The 14,692-nt window shown below is 45.7% G+C and overlaps 1 protein-coding gene across 2 annotated transcripts in view; it reads left to right on the top strand.

Annotated features, from left to right (window-relative positions):
* The first annotated feature begins 9,958 nt into the window (after positions 1-9,958).
* Positions 9,959-14,692, top strand: part of sema3h (sema domain, immunoglobulin domain (Ig), short basic domain, secreted, (semaphorin) 3H) — a 326,254-nt gene continuing 321,520 nt past the window's right edge. Inside the window, exon 1 of one of the 2 annotated variants that reach the window (XM_086001357.1) lies at positions 9,959-11,041. In XM_086001357.1, coding sequence (XP_085857483.1) covers positions 10,864-11,041 — 178 coding nt within the window. In that variant the 5' untranslated portion in view covers positions 9,959-10,863. The remainder of the gene's footprint in view (positions 11,042-14,692) is intronic. The other variant, XM_086001356.1, reaches the window with a different exon arrangement.

A 14,692-nucleotide genomic window follows, 5' to 3' on the forward strand; every position in this document is an offset into this window, starting at 1 on the left:
CACTAATGGGTACTGACCCATAGAGTTCTTGCTGATCTATCACTAATGGGTACTGACCCATAGAGTTCCTGCTGATCCATCACTAATGGGTACTGACCCATAGAGTTCCCGCTGATCTATCACTAATGGGTACTGACCCATAGAGTTCTTGCTGATCTATCACTAATGGGTACTGACCCATAGAGTTCCTGCTGATCCATCACTAATGGGTACTGACCCATAGAGTTCCTGCTGATCCATCACTAATGGGTACTGACCCATAGAGTTCCCGCTGATCTATCACTAATGGGTACTGACCCATAGAGTTCTTGCTGATCTATCACTAATGGGTACTGACCCATCGAGTTCTTGCTGATCTATCACTAATGGGTACTGACCCATAGAGTTCCTGCTGATCCATCACTAATGGGTACTGACCCATAGAGTTCCCGCTGATCTATCACTAATGGGTACTGACCCATAGAGTTCTTGCTGATCTATCACTAATGGGTACTGACCCATCGAGTTCTTGCTGATCCATCACTAATGGGTACTGACCCATAGAGTTCCTGCTTATCCATCACTAATGGGTACTGACCCATAGAGTTCTTGCTGATCTATCACTAATGGGTACTGACCCATAGAGTTCCTGCTGATCCATCATTAATGGGTACTGACCCATAGAGTTCCCGCTGATCTATCACTAATGGGTACTGACCCATAGAGTTCTTGCTGATCTATCACTAATGGGTACTGACCCATCGAGTTCTTGCTGATCTATCACTAATGGGTACTGACCCATAGAGTTCCTGCTGATCCATCACTAATGGGTACTGACCCATAGAGTTCCTGCTGATCCATCACGAATGGGTACTGACCCATAGAGTTCCTGCTGATCTATCACTAATGGGTACTGACCCATAGAGTTCCCGCTGATCTATCACTAATGGGTACTGACCCATAGATTTCCTGCTGATCCATCACTAATGGGTACTGACCCATAGAGTTCTTGCTGATCCATCACTAATGGGTACTGACCCATAGAGTTCTTGCTGATCTATCACTATTGGGTACTGACCCATAGAGTTCCTGCTGATCCATCACTAATGGGTACTGACCCATAGAGTTCTTGCTGATCCATCACTAATGGGTACAGACCCATAGAGTTCCTGCTGATCCATCACTAATGGGTACTGACCCATAGAGTTCCTGCTGATCCATCACTAATGGGTACTGACCCATAGAGTTCCCGCTGATCTATCACTAATGGGTACTGACCCATAGAGTTCCTGCTGATCTATCACGAATGGGTACTGACCCATAGAGTTCCTGCTGATCCATCACTAATGGGTACAGACCCATAGAGTTCTTGCTGATCTATCACTCATGAGTACTGACCCATAGAGTTCTTGCTGATCTATCACTAATGGGTACTGACCCATAGAGTTCCTGCTGATCTATCACTAATGGGTACTGACCCATAGAGTTCCTGCTGATCCATCACTAATGGGTATTGACCCATAGAGTTCCTACTGATCCATCACTAATGGGTACTGACCCATAGAGTTCCTACTGATCCATCACTAATGGGTACTGACCCATAGAGTTCCTGCTGATCCATCACTAATGGGTACTGACCCATAGAGTTCCTGCTGATCCATCACTAACCTGACTAACCCATAGAGTTCCCGCTATCTATCGCTAATGGGTACTGACCATAGAGTTCCTGCTGATCTATCACTAATGGGTACTGACCCATTGAGTTCCTGCTGATCCATCACTAATGGGTACTGACCCATAGAGTTCTTGCTGATCTATCACTAATGGGTACTGACCCATTGAGTTCCTGCTGATCCATCACTAATGGGTACTGACCCATAGAGTTCTTGCTGATCTATCACTAATGGGTACTGACCCATAGAGTTCTTGCTGATCCATCACTAATGGGTACTGACCCATAGAGTTCCTGCTGATCTATCACTAATGGGTACTGACCCATAGAGTTCTTGCTGATCTATCACTGATGGTACTGACCCATAGAGTTCCTGCTTATCCATCACTAATGGGTACTGACCCATAGAGTTCCTGCTGATCCATCACTAATGGGTTCTGACCCATAGAGTTCCTGCTGATCTATCACTAATGGGTACTGACCCATAGAGTTCTTGCTGATCTATCACTGATGGTACTGACCCATAGAGTTCCCGCTGGTCCATCACTAATGGGTACTGACCCATAGAGTTCCTGCTGATCCATCACTAATGGGTTCTGACCCATAGAGTTCTTGCTGATCTATCACTGATGGTACTGACCCATAGAGTTCCTGCTTATCCATCACTAATGGGTACTGACCCATAGAGTTCTTGCTGATCTATCACTAATGGGTACTGACCCATAGAGTTCTTGCTGGTCTATCACTAATGGGTACTGACCCATAGAGTTCCTGCTGATCCATCACTAATGGGCACTGACCCATAGAGTTGCCGCTGATCTATCACTAATGGGTACTGACCCATAGAGTTCTTGCTGATCTATCACTAATGGGTACCGACCCATCGAATTCTTGCTGATCTATCACTAATGGGTACTGACCCATAGAGTTCCTGCTGATCCATCACTAATGGGTACTGACCCATAGAGTTCCTGCTGATCCATCACTAATGGGTACTGACCCATAGAGTTCCTGCTGATCCATCACTAATGGGTACTGACCCATAGAGTTCCTGCTGATCCATCACTAATGGGTACTGACCCATAGAGTTCCTGCTGATCCATCACTAATGGGTACTGACCCATAGAGTTCTTGCTGATCCATCACTAATGGGTACTGACCCATAGAGTTCTTGCTGATCCATCACTAATGGGTACTGACCCATAGAGTTCCCGCTGATCCATCACTAATGGGTACTGACCCATAGAGTTCCTGCTGATCCATCACTAATGGGTACTGACCCATAGAGTTCTTGCTGATCTATCACTATTGGGTCCTGACCCATAGAGTTCCTGCTGATCTATCACTAATGGGTACTGACCCCTAGAGTTCCTGCTGATCCATCACTAATGGGTACTGACCCATAGAGTTCTTGCTGATCCATCACTAATGGGTACTGACCCATAGAGTTCCTGCTGATCCATCACTAATGGGTACTGACCCATAGAGTTCTTGCTGATCCATCACTAATGGGTACTGACCCATAGAGTTCTTGCTGATCTATCACTAATGGGTACTGACCCATAGAGTTCCTGCTGATCCACCACTAATGGGTACTGACCCCTAGAGTTCCTGCTGATCCATCACTCAAGGGTACTGACCCATAGAGTTCCTGCTGATCCATCACTAATGGGTACTGACCCATAGAGTTCTTGCTGATCCATCACTAATGGGTACTGACCCATAGAGTTCTTGCTGATCTATCACTATTGGGTACTGACCCATAGAGTTCCTGCTGATCCATCACTAATGGGTACTGACCCATAGAGTTCCTGCTGATCCATCACTAATGGGTACTGACCCATAGAGTTCCTGCTGATCCATCACTAATGGGTACTGACCCATAGAGTTCTTGCTGATCCATCACTAATGGGTACTGACCCATAGAGTTCTTGCTGATCCATCACTAATGGGTACTGACCCATAGAGTTCTTGCTGATCCATCACTAATGAGTACTGACCCATAGAGTTCTTGCTGATCTATCACTATTGGGTACTGACCCATGGAGTTCCTGCTGATCCATCACTAATGGGTACTGACCCCTAGAGTTCCTGCTGATCCATCACTAATGGGTACTGACCCATAGAGTTCTTGCTGATCTATCAGTAATGGGTACTGACCCATAGAGTTCCTGCTGATCCATCACTAATGGGTACTGACCCATAGAGTTCTTGCTGATCTATCACTATTGGGTACTGACCCATAGAGTTCCTGCTGATCCATCACTAATGGGTACTGACCCATAGAGTTCCTGCTGATCCAACACTGATGGGTACTGACCCATAGAGTTCTTGCTGATCCATCACTAATGGGTACTGACCCATAGAGTTCCTGCTGATCCATCACTAATGGGTACTGACCCCTAGAGTTCCTGCTGATCCATCACTAATGGGTACTGACCCATAGAGTTCTTGCTGATCTATCAGTAATGGGTACTGACCCATAGAGTTCCTGCTGATCCATCACTAATGGGTACTGACCCATAGAGTTCTTGCTGATCTATCCGTTTGCCATGGCTCAGTGGTAGCATTCTGGCCTCTGTGTCAGAAGGTTGTATGTTCAAGCTCTGGAGCCAAGACACCTATTTGGGTTATCCAACACATTGGAACAAGTCAATTTAATTGAATGAGAAACGTTGCAGCCGGATGGAGTGCAGCAGGTAGTAAATGGATAAGACAATAAGAGGATTAATTCTACCACTATAGACCTTTTCTTTAATTAAGTATAAGGAGAGACTAGGTTGCTGCGTGTGATCAAACAAACAAAAACTAATGAAAGTGCCCGCTTTTTAGAGGGGCACAACTGATAGAAAACGTCAACAAAAAAACAAAGGAAACTTATAAATTCAATAATCATATTATTTATACTGTATACTATCCATCGAATTGGTTGCCGCAGTGCCATCAACTCAGAAAAGAATCTAAAAGTTCCCCCTTTTTAGAGGACCGAATCATACAAAAGGCAAAGGCAACTTATCAAATTAAATCATAATGTTATTTTCATTATTAACTACACTCCCCCAGTCCCTGCGGTGCCCACCGGTTGTGGTATCTGCATTTAGGGATGTTGCCCATAACTCAGAGCCACTGTCGGAAGGTGAATGCCACATTCTAGCCCATAGATGGCAGCATCGCACTGCTCTGTGCTTGCTCTGTATATATATATATTATATAATAAGTAAAAGACTTCCTGTGGAAATGTGACCAATCGTGGCCTCTTGACACTGAACTCTGCTGCTGGCTGTAGATATTCGCCCTGTACGCTAACCCCGATCTATGAAACAGCACAGCCTCCTGACATGTGGAATGATACCGACAACTCTTGCATGCACCAGCACGGTCAGGGTAAAGGTCCCCCTCGAACTTGGCATCTCTAACAAGGTCCTCCCGGTATAGGTAACAGTCCGAGTGCACCAGGGGAAGATGTCTGCAGCTTTTGATTCATAAAGATTTACTGGCTTTTCCGCACCATAGGGAATAATTAACCTTCAACACGCGTCCCCCCACCCCCCCCTCCTCTTCTCCCATTTTTGCAAGTGAAACATGTCCTTGGATCTCGCGAGTCCCCTTGGTGAGATTCTCAAACACACCACCGGATGGGACATCGCTTCAGTTTGGCAAGATGTCCAGCTCAGTCTAAGAATAGCTTCTGTATTGGTCACTGGCCCTCCGATTAACAGCTTTTGAATAGTCAAGGGGCAGAAAACTTTAGTGGGAGTTGTATACAGACCCCCAAACAGTAATGCTGAGGTTGGGGATGGAATTAAATGGGAAATTAGAGATGCGTGCAATAAGGGCACAGCAGTTATCATGGGTGACTTTAATCTACATATAGATTGGTCTAACCAAATTAGTAACAATACTCTGGAAGAGGAATTCCTAGAGTGTTTCCTGGACCAATATGTCGAGGAACCAACTAGAGATCAGGCCATCTTAGACTGGGTATTATGTAATGAGAAAGGATTAATTAGCAATCTTGTGCGAGGCCCCTTGGGGAGGAGCGATCATAATATGATAGAATTCTTCAATAAGATGGAGAGTGAAGTAGTTGATTCAGAGACTTGGGTACTGAATTTAAATAAAGGAAACTACGATGGTATGAGGTGCGAGTTGGCTAGGATGGATTGGGGAATGTTACTTAAAGGGTTGACGATGAATAGGCAATGGCAAACATTTAAAGATCGCATGGATTAACTACAAAATTTGTTCATCCCTGTTTGACATAAAAATAAAACAAAAAAGGTGACTCAACATTAGCTAACAAGGGAAATTAGGGATAGCATAAGATCCAAGGAGAGGACATATAAATTGGTCAGAAAAAGCAGCAAACCTGAGGATTGGGAGCAGTTTAGGATTCAGCAAAGGAGGACAAAGGGATTAATTAAGGGGGAAAAGAGAGAGTATGGGAGTAAGCTTGCAGGGAACATAAAAAGTGACTGTAAAAGCTTCTATAGATTTGTGAAGAGAAAAAGATTGGTAAAGTCAAGCATAGGTCCCTTGCAGTCAGAATCAGGGGAATTTATAATGGGGAACAAAGACATGGCAGACCAATTAAATACATACTTTGGTTCTGCCTTCACAAAGGAGGACACAAATAAACTCCCAGAGATGTCGGGGAACATAGGGTCTAATGAGTGGGAGGAACTGAATGAAATCAGTATTTGTAGGGAAATGGTGTTAGGGAAATTGACGGGATTGAAGGCCGATAAATCCCCAGGGCCTGATAATCTACATCCATGGTACTTAAGGAAGTGGCCCTAGAAATAGTAGATGCATTGCTGGTCATCTTCCAAAATTCTATAGACTCTGGAACAGGTCCCATGGATTGGAGGGTAGCTAATGTAACCCCACTATTTAAAAAAGGTGGTAGAGAATAAACGGGGAATTATAGACCTGACATCGGTAGTGGGGAAAATGCTAGAGTCCATTGTAAAAGATGTAATAGCAGAGCACTTGGAAAACAGCAACAGGATCGGACAGAGTCAACATGGATTTACAACAGGTAAATCATGCTTGACTAATCTACTGGAATTTTTTGAGGATGTAACTGGTAGAATAGATAAGGGAGAACCAGTGGCTGTGGTGTATTTGGACTTTCAGAAGGCTTTCGATAAGGTCCCACATAAGAGACTAACGTGCAAAGTTAAAGCACATGGGATTGGGGGCAAGGAACTGACTTGGATAGAAAACTGGTTGGCAGACAGGAAGCAAAGAATTGGAATAAACGGGTCTTTTTCCGAGTGGAAGGCAGTGACTAGTGGGGTACTGCAGAGATTGGTGCTAGGACCCCAGTTATTCACAATATATATTAATGATCTAGACGAGGGAACTAGATGTAATATATCCAAGTTTGCAGACGACACAAAGCTGGGTGGGCGTGTGTGCTGTGAGGAGGATGCAGAGAAACTCCAGTACGATTTGGACAGTTTGCGTGATTGGGCAGATGCATGGCAGATGCAGTATAATGTGGATAAATGCGAGGTTATCCACTTTGGTGGCAAAAACAGGAAGGCAGATTATTATCTGAACGGCAATAGATTGGGAAAAGGGGAAGTGCAATGAGACCTGGGTGTCCTTGTGCACCAGTCGCTGAAGGCAAGCATGCAGGTGCAGCAGGCGGTTAAGAAGGCAACTGGAGGGAGTGCAGCGAAGATTCACCAGACTGATACCTGGAATGGCAGGAATGACGTATGACGAGAGATTGGGTCGATTAGGCTTACATTTGCTAGAGTTTAGAAGAATGAGAGGGGATCTCATTGAAACTTCTAAAATTCTAACAGGACTAGACAGGCTAGATGCAGGAAGGCTGTTCCCGATGGTGGGGGAGTCCAGAACCAGGGGTCACAGTCTAAGGATAAGGGGTAAGCCATTTAGGACAGAGATGAGGAATTTCTTCACCCAGAGAGTGGTGAACCTGTGGAATTCTCTACCACAGAAGACAGTTGAGGCCAATTCATTAAATATATTCAAGAAGGAGTTAGATATATTTCTTAAGGCTAAGGGGATCAAGGGATATGGGGAGAAAGCAGGGACAGGGTACTGAATTTGGATGATCAGCCATGATCGCATTGAATGACAGAGCAAGCTCGAGGGGCTGAATGGCCTACTCCTGCTCCTATCTTCTATGTTTCTATGTCATCAATGGTAACTGAGATTGTGGATGTTTGTAGAGAAACTGTTCTGAGGATGTTTGCCAGTAATTAAATATCTTAAGTGCACAAACACTCTGCCGGAATTCGACCGTCTCCACTGCTGGTGTAGCTTAAGGACTTGAGTGGAAAAATACAATTTTATAGATGAAAACAGAAGGAAAGAAAGAACGCTGTTATGCCTTTCATGGCCTTAGGAGGTCTCAAAGCACTTTTACAGTCAATTAAGTACTTTTGAAGTATTGTAATGTGGGAAACACATACCAATTAGTGCACAACACGGTCCCACAAACAGCAATGAGATAATGATCAGATAATCTGTTTTAGTGTTGTTGGTTGAAGGCTAAATATGGTGGCCAGTACATTGGGAAGAATTCCCCTGCTCTTCTTTGAATAGTGCCCTGGGACCTTGTAGGTCCGCCCAAGAGAGCAGACAGGGCCTCAGTTGAACATCTCATGCGAAAGACAACACCTCTGACAGACCAGCGCTCCTCCAGTATTGCACTGGATTTTCAGCCTGGATTGTGTTTTCCCTGAAGTAGGATTTGAACCCACAACCTTCTGACTGCTGTCACTGAGCCACGGCCGCACATTTGACCCGACAGGAGGAGTATTGAAATTGCAGCCAGAACTTTGAGGGTGTAATGGGGTGTGGTTGGGGGTGAGGCAGAAGCCCTTTGCATACACTGTAATTTGTAACTAGTTACCATCTGTGCAGTACTGTTGGTGCCCACCAGTCAGATTTGACAGCAGGGAAAATAACACCCACACAAATGAAAATACGGTACCTGCTCGCCCACCACCCAGCGCACTCCCCACAATTCGGCCTCAGGACATGCCGATCAATCTCTAGCCCACACCGCACCTCACCTGGCAATGCTGGCTGCTGAAAAGGCTAAATTGCCGCAAAGCTTGATATACTGACAATGGAGTTGATCTTGACTTTGTGCGATAGTGTAAAACGGGTGATAGCGAATCGGCAGCCCGTTTTACATCTAGTGCCATTTTTATTTCTATTGAAGTCAAGTGAAGTAAAAATGTGGCGCGATGTAAAACAGGCTGCCGACTGGCCATCACCCGTTTTACGCTATCGCACAAAGTCAAGACCTACCCCAATATGTGTAGCATGGCCTTGCATACAGCCCAGTGCTCCCTTCAGTGTGCCTGTACCCCAATTTTAGAAGAGCAGCCACCACCGCCCCCCTCCACCCCCCCCACTGCACCAGTGTGGGACTTTCCATAGTATGGTAAGAGCATAAGAATTAGGAGCAGGAGTAGGCCATTTGGCCCCTCGAGCCTGCTCCACCATTCAATAAGATCATGGCTGATCTTCGACCTCAACTCCACTTTCCCGCCCAATCCCCATATCTCTCGATTCCCTTAGTGTCCAAAAATCATACACTGCTGAATCTGATTTGAACTTGGAAAAAGGGCTTTAAGGAACATTAGGAACAGGTGTAAGGCATTCAGCCCATGGAGCATGTTCCTCCATTCAGTTAGATCACGGCTGATCTGTACCCCAACCTCATTTACCAGCCTTTGCTCTACATCCCTTGATACCCCTACCTAATAAAAATCCATCGATCTCAGTCTTGAAAGCTTCAATTGACCCAGCATCCACAGCCTTTTGGGGGAGAGAGTTCCTGATTTCCACTACCCTTTGTGTGAAAAATGCTTCTTGATTTCACTTCTAAACAGCCGAGCTCTGATTTTTTGTTCTGAATGACCCCACCAGAGGAATTCGTTTCTCTGTACCCTATAGAATCCCTTTATTATTGAAGCACCTCGATTAGATCGCCCTAAACTCAAGGGAATACAAGCTGTCCATGTAATTTACCCCTTCAAGCCCCGGTATCATTCTGCTAAATCTGTGCTGCGCCCCTTCCAAAGCCCAATATATACCCCTGGAGTTTCAGTCGGTCTGATGGTGAACGTTCTTGCAACACTGCTATTAAAACGAATGAACGCTGTCAAGTACTTCCGTGTAAGGAAGCAATTAATTACTCTGGTATCCGTGCCTCCGGAGCCTCCCTGACTGACCCACACTGCCTCGGTAAAGCAGTTTAAACAGTGATCAGAGTCAAGTGCAGGCAGTGCAGCTCTCAATGAGAGGAGCAGAGACACAGTAGGACATCATCCTCCACACACACACACACACTCACACTTGTAGATCACAGCAAGCAGACCGGAATTATCCGACTGTGAATTTAAAGGAAAAAAGCGAGCAAGGAGACTTCATTCTTCCATTGGTGTTGGCAGGACATTTATCTTAACTGGCTTACGCTGACCTTCATGCGGAGTCCTGCACAAGGGGAACACAAAGGGAAGTGGAAGGGGGAAACAATCGTAATGTGTGTGTGATAATCTGGGAGGATTCTGCGTCTGAAGTATTAAGGCAGAGTTCCAAATATATGACTTGCATTTAACTTTCACCAGTGAGAGTCTTGGGATCCCATTGACGACTGACAGAGAGGAGGGGGCGTGTTCCTGGCTCTCCCTCCCTCCCCAGCCCAAGTTCAAGAGGACACAGACAGACAGACGGGCACATGCACTGGAGGAGCAGGGCACTATTGTTGAGCACCTGGCAAGGCGGCAGCCAAGAGTCAGAGGAGGGCAACAGCTCCTGTCTAAAACTCCACGTTACACAGCAAAGGAGGGAGACACAGAGCAGGCACGGCGAAGAGGCTGCTGTGTGTTTAGTGTGTGCCCGGTAAAAGGTCGAGAGTGTTGCAAAAACTGGTGACAGCCTCCAACTGCGCGCCCGTGACCCTCATATCCGAGGAGGTTAATTGAGAGGAACAAGAGTCGAAACTTCTGTTGTTGACCTCTGGTTGAAGGGTCAGGTCAGGCTGGGACCGAAGAGTCGTTTTTTCCCCCTTGCAGCTGTTTTTTGCTTTTCTCCTCCTGTCAACCCTTCACTCTCAGATTTGCACTGGGACCGTCTCAAGGTTTTAAGGATTGCTTTTGTGACTTGTTGAAATAGCCTTTGGAAAGACGAAAAAGAAAGTGACTGCGCGCCATACAATGTTGTGGATTAATAGGTCTCCCCGTTTATCGCCCAGTCCCAGTGGATATGGGTGCACCTTGGGTCTCTGGAGGCTCAGCACATTCCTCCTTCAGGTCCTGTTGCTGTCTGTCCTTGGGAACAGACTGACCAGCGCATGGAAGCCTTCGCAGGCCCGGCTCCGGCTTACCTTCTCAGGTAGGCTTCAATGATATTATTTTGCTCATCGGCTGTGCTCTTTCTATCTCTCTCACTCTCTCTGTCCCTCTTTCTCACTCTGTTTCTCCCCATCTGCCACTGTGTCTCTTTCTCTCTTGGTCTCTGTTTCTGGCTGGCTGTGTCTTTCTGTTTCAATCACTGGCTGCACCTTCCTCTCTCCAGTATTTCTGTCTCCGTATTCTGCTCTTTCTATTTCGGTGACTGTTCCTTTTCTCTTCATTTCATGTGTTTCTTTCCCTCTGGTTCTCTGTTTTTCTTTATGTTTCAGTCTGTCTCTTTCCCTGCTTCTTTCACAATTTTCACTCAGTGTTTCTCAGTTTCTGTCTCTTGCTCTCAGTATCCCTCTGTCTCTGTCTATTTCTATCCCTGTCTCTTACTTTCTGTGTCTATGTCTGTCTGTTTCTCTCTCTCTCTCTCTCTTTCTTTCTCTGTTTTTGTATCATGTCTCAGTTCTTCCCCTAGTGTATAGTTTGCCCTGCTTAATCTTGTAAATGTAGTCTCTCTTGGACAAAACGTGTAATTTCTATTACATACTTTCCTCCCTGTCCAGCATTAACTGGATATTACCATTTCCAAAAGTTTTGGAAATATACATGTACCATTGTTTAAACATGGGTTTTGTAAAAAGAAAATGCATTATAAATGAAATATGCCATTTGAAACAGTCCCAGTGTTCACTGGCTGAGACCCATTAATGGAATAAGTAATTATGTGTTACCTGATTATTGGTTTGTGTAAAAGTCAACCAACTGTATAACAGAAACTCTAACTCTCATTAACCATTACCCACCCAACAATTGTATGGCAATGTCAATGTTGTCACAAGAAAGAAAGGACTTGCATTTATATAGCGCCTTTCATGACTTCAGGACGTCCCAAAGTGCTTTACAGCCAATGAAGCACTTTTGAAGTGTAGTCACTGTTGTGATAGAGGAAGCACAGCAGCCAATCTGCTCACAGCAAGGTCCCACAAACAGCAATGAGCTAATGACCAGATGATCTGTTTTAGGTGTTGGTTGAAGGACAAATGTTGGCCATGACACCAGGAGAATTCTCCTAGTGCATACCTTTGGGAAACATTGTACATAAGCCAATGCACTCTAATCTTGCACCAATATGTTTCTTATGTGATACTCTACATTCATCACTGCCAATTATTCCCAGTGCCACTGACAGACTTGTAACTACTGGTACTGTACCCTAGTGCACTCTAACCCAAAATACACAAACTTATTTTGAAACCTGGAATTGTGCTGCTGGTGTTTTTTATGGTGCAAGTGGACATAGTACAAAAAGTTCAGATGTTGACCTTTATGTTTGAGTAAAATCCCAGTGACAATGTTAAAGGGCAAATTTGCCGACATCAACCATCCAGCGAGGAGCTGCATTCAAAGGGGTTGTAAGTCGAAGATAGGACTCCAACAATGTAGTGCCAATTCTCCAGCGGCTCGAGCGTGGCTCCCCTCTGGGCAAGAGGCTCCTTTTGGGCGTGGCTCCCCTCTGAGCAAGAGGCTCCCCTCTGGGCAAGAGGCTCCTCTTGGGCGTGGCTCCCCTCTGGGTAAGAGGCTCCTCTTGGGCGGAGCTCCCCTCTGAGCAAGAGGCTCCCCTCTGGGCAAGAGGCTCCTCTTAGGCGGAGCTCCCCTCTGAGCAAGAGGCTCCCCTCTGGGCAAGAGGCTCCTCTTGGGCGGAGCTCCCCTCTGAGCAAGAGGCTCCCCTCTGGGTAAGAGGCTCCTCTTGGGCGGAGCTCCCCTCTGAGCAAGAGTCTCTTCTCGAGCAGAGCTGCTCTTGAGAGGGGCTCCCCTCTGGCAGCACTGAGGCTCCTCTTGAGTGGAGCTCCCGATTGGGCAAGAGGCTGGATACCTCTTGTTTAATCACCTCTGTTTATGCTGTTTTTGAGGTGGCTACCAAGGGGCATCTGAGATTACACAATGTTTATTTTTGAGGGGGTTTCGTGCTCCACTGTCCTTGGCAATCTAATGGTGTGGGGAAGCAGAAGGGTCTCATGATTGGTATGTACCTGCATTGCTGGAGGTTCAGGTAATCGGAGATCATCTGTCGCTCTTGGTAGTCTGATGGTGGTGCAAGCTCTACTTTTCAGGTGATCTGGCACAGGCTTTCCTCACAGTTCCCTGGTAAATAAGAATCTAATGTTTCACGTTCTGATCGGAGATGCCTGCTCACCAAGCCCATTGCTCATCTCATTTTTCTATCCATCACGATAATGTCTTTATAAATTACATTATTGATATATTCTAGTGCATTACTGTCTGCCAGGAGTTGGCGTCTAAGTGACTGATTTACCAATGAATTGAAAAAAAAGTATCCACAGATTTTTTTACTCATTCTGGCGATGTGGGCGATGCTGTCAAGGCTGGCATTTATTGCCCATCCCTACCAGCTCTCGAGGTGGTTGTGGACCTCCTCTTGAACCATGAAGGTTCTCCTGCAATCCTGCTATGTAGGGAGCTCCAGGATTTTGACATTTAGTTTGAAATATTTAAAAAGAAAGGTCATTTGCAGACTGGAGCATGGTCAGTACAATTTCTTACTGTCCCATATTTCTTCTGTTGAAGGCAGAGGAGTTCCTATAGGGCATGCCCCTGGGAATGGCTACCTGATAGCAGGGGTTCATAAACGCCTAAACTGAAAGTGGAGTGGTTTAGAACTGCTGTTAGACCCCACAATGAGCTACCCTCCTTGTAGTTAATCAGGTTAATTTTTTTCTCTTCCCTCCCCCCATTTTCTTCCATTTCCCTCCTCTTCTGAAGGCACCGATTCTTGCTGGGGCGCGGTTCCACAGGTGCCAGCAGTCCTCTAATAACAATCCAAGTTGCCATTTTAATTTGCGAGGCTATACAGTAAACTTCCACCTGGCTATTTGACTTTGGAAGGCATCACAGTTGAGCCTGACCCTCTCCTCACTTGATCCCTGCACAGTTGCACTTCCAGCTGGGGATCACTGGATAACAACTAGGTGTGAGAATGTGTGCCCTCTCCCCCAGGTATGAAAGTACAGGCCTCCCTGACACTCTGACTACCCTCGCCATTCCCGGCCCCCCACCCCCACCACCGAATAAGAATGCTAGCTAATTGTAGTACCTTCACTGTCATCCTGGTTGAGACCAGCTAACTCTGCATGAACTAGGGATGGGAGCTGGGATCTCCCTGTTCTACATGACACAGTAACAGTTGGTGCGTTTACCCATTGAAGGCTAAGGGAGATCCCAGTGTGTGCTTGTTTAATGACTCCAATGCAGCAAGCATTAAGCTCAAACATTATAATATTGCAATTTAGAAAGTAATCAAGAAATTGTATGAAAGTTAAGCATATTTCAAAACCTGTTCCCCTCCCTGACCCCCTCCGGAACTGAGATAGCTAATCCTTCCCAGCCTTTGGCAGATAGGGGCAGGAACTGGGAGGAGCTTTGGATTCTTAAGGAGGCTGAGCTCAAACTGCCCAATATGATAATGAAGGGTAGTGCCAGAGATTAAAACTGGGTAAACTCCTGCTCACCCCTGGACCAGAAATTAGGGTGAACGTCAGAGGCTTTGGATGAACTTTTTTTTTAAAATCGGTTTTGAGTTTCTGATGTTAATCGCCCGCAAAGTGTCAGCCATGGCTCAATTGTA

This window comes from Somniosus microcephalus, chromosome 11 (assembly GCF_052327205.1).
Source record: "Somniosus microcephalus isolate GS21.2 chromosome 11, FLI_Smic_1.0, whole genome shotgun sequence".
NCBI classification, from domain to species: Eukaryota; Metazoa; Chordata; class Chondrichthyes; order Squaliformes; family Somniosidae; genus Somniosus; species Somniosus microcephalus.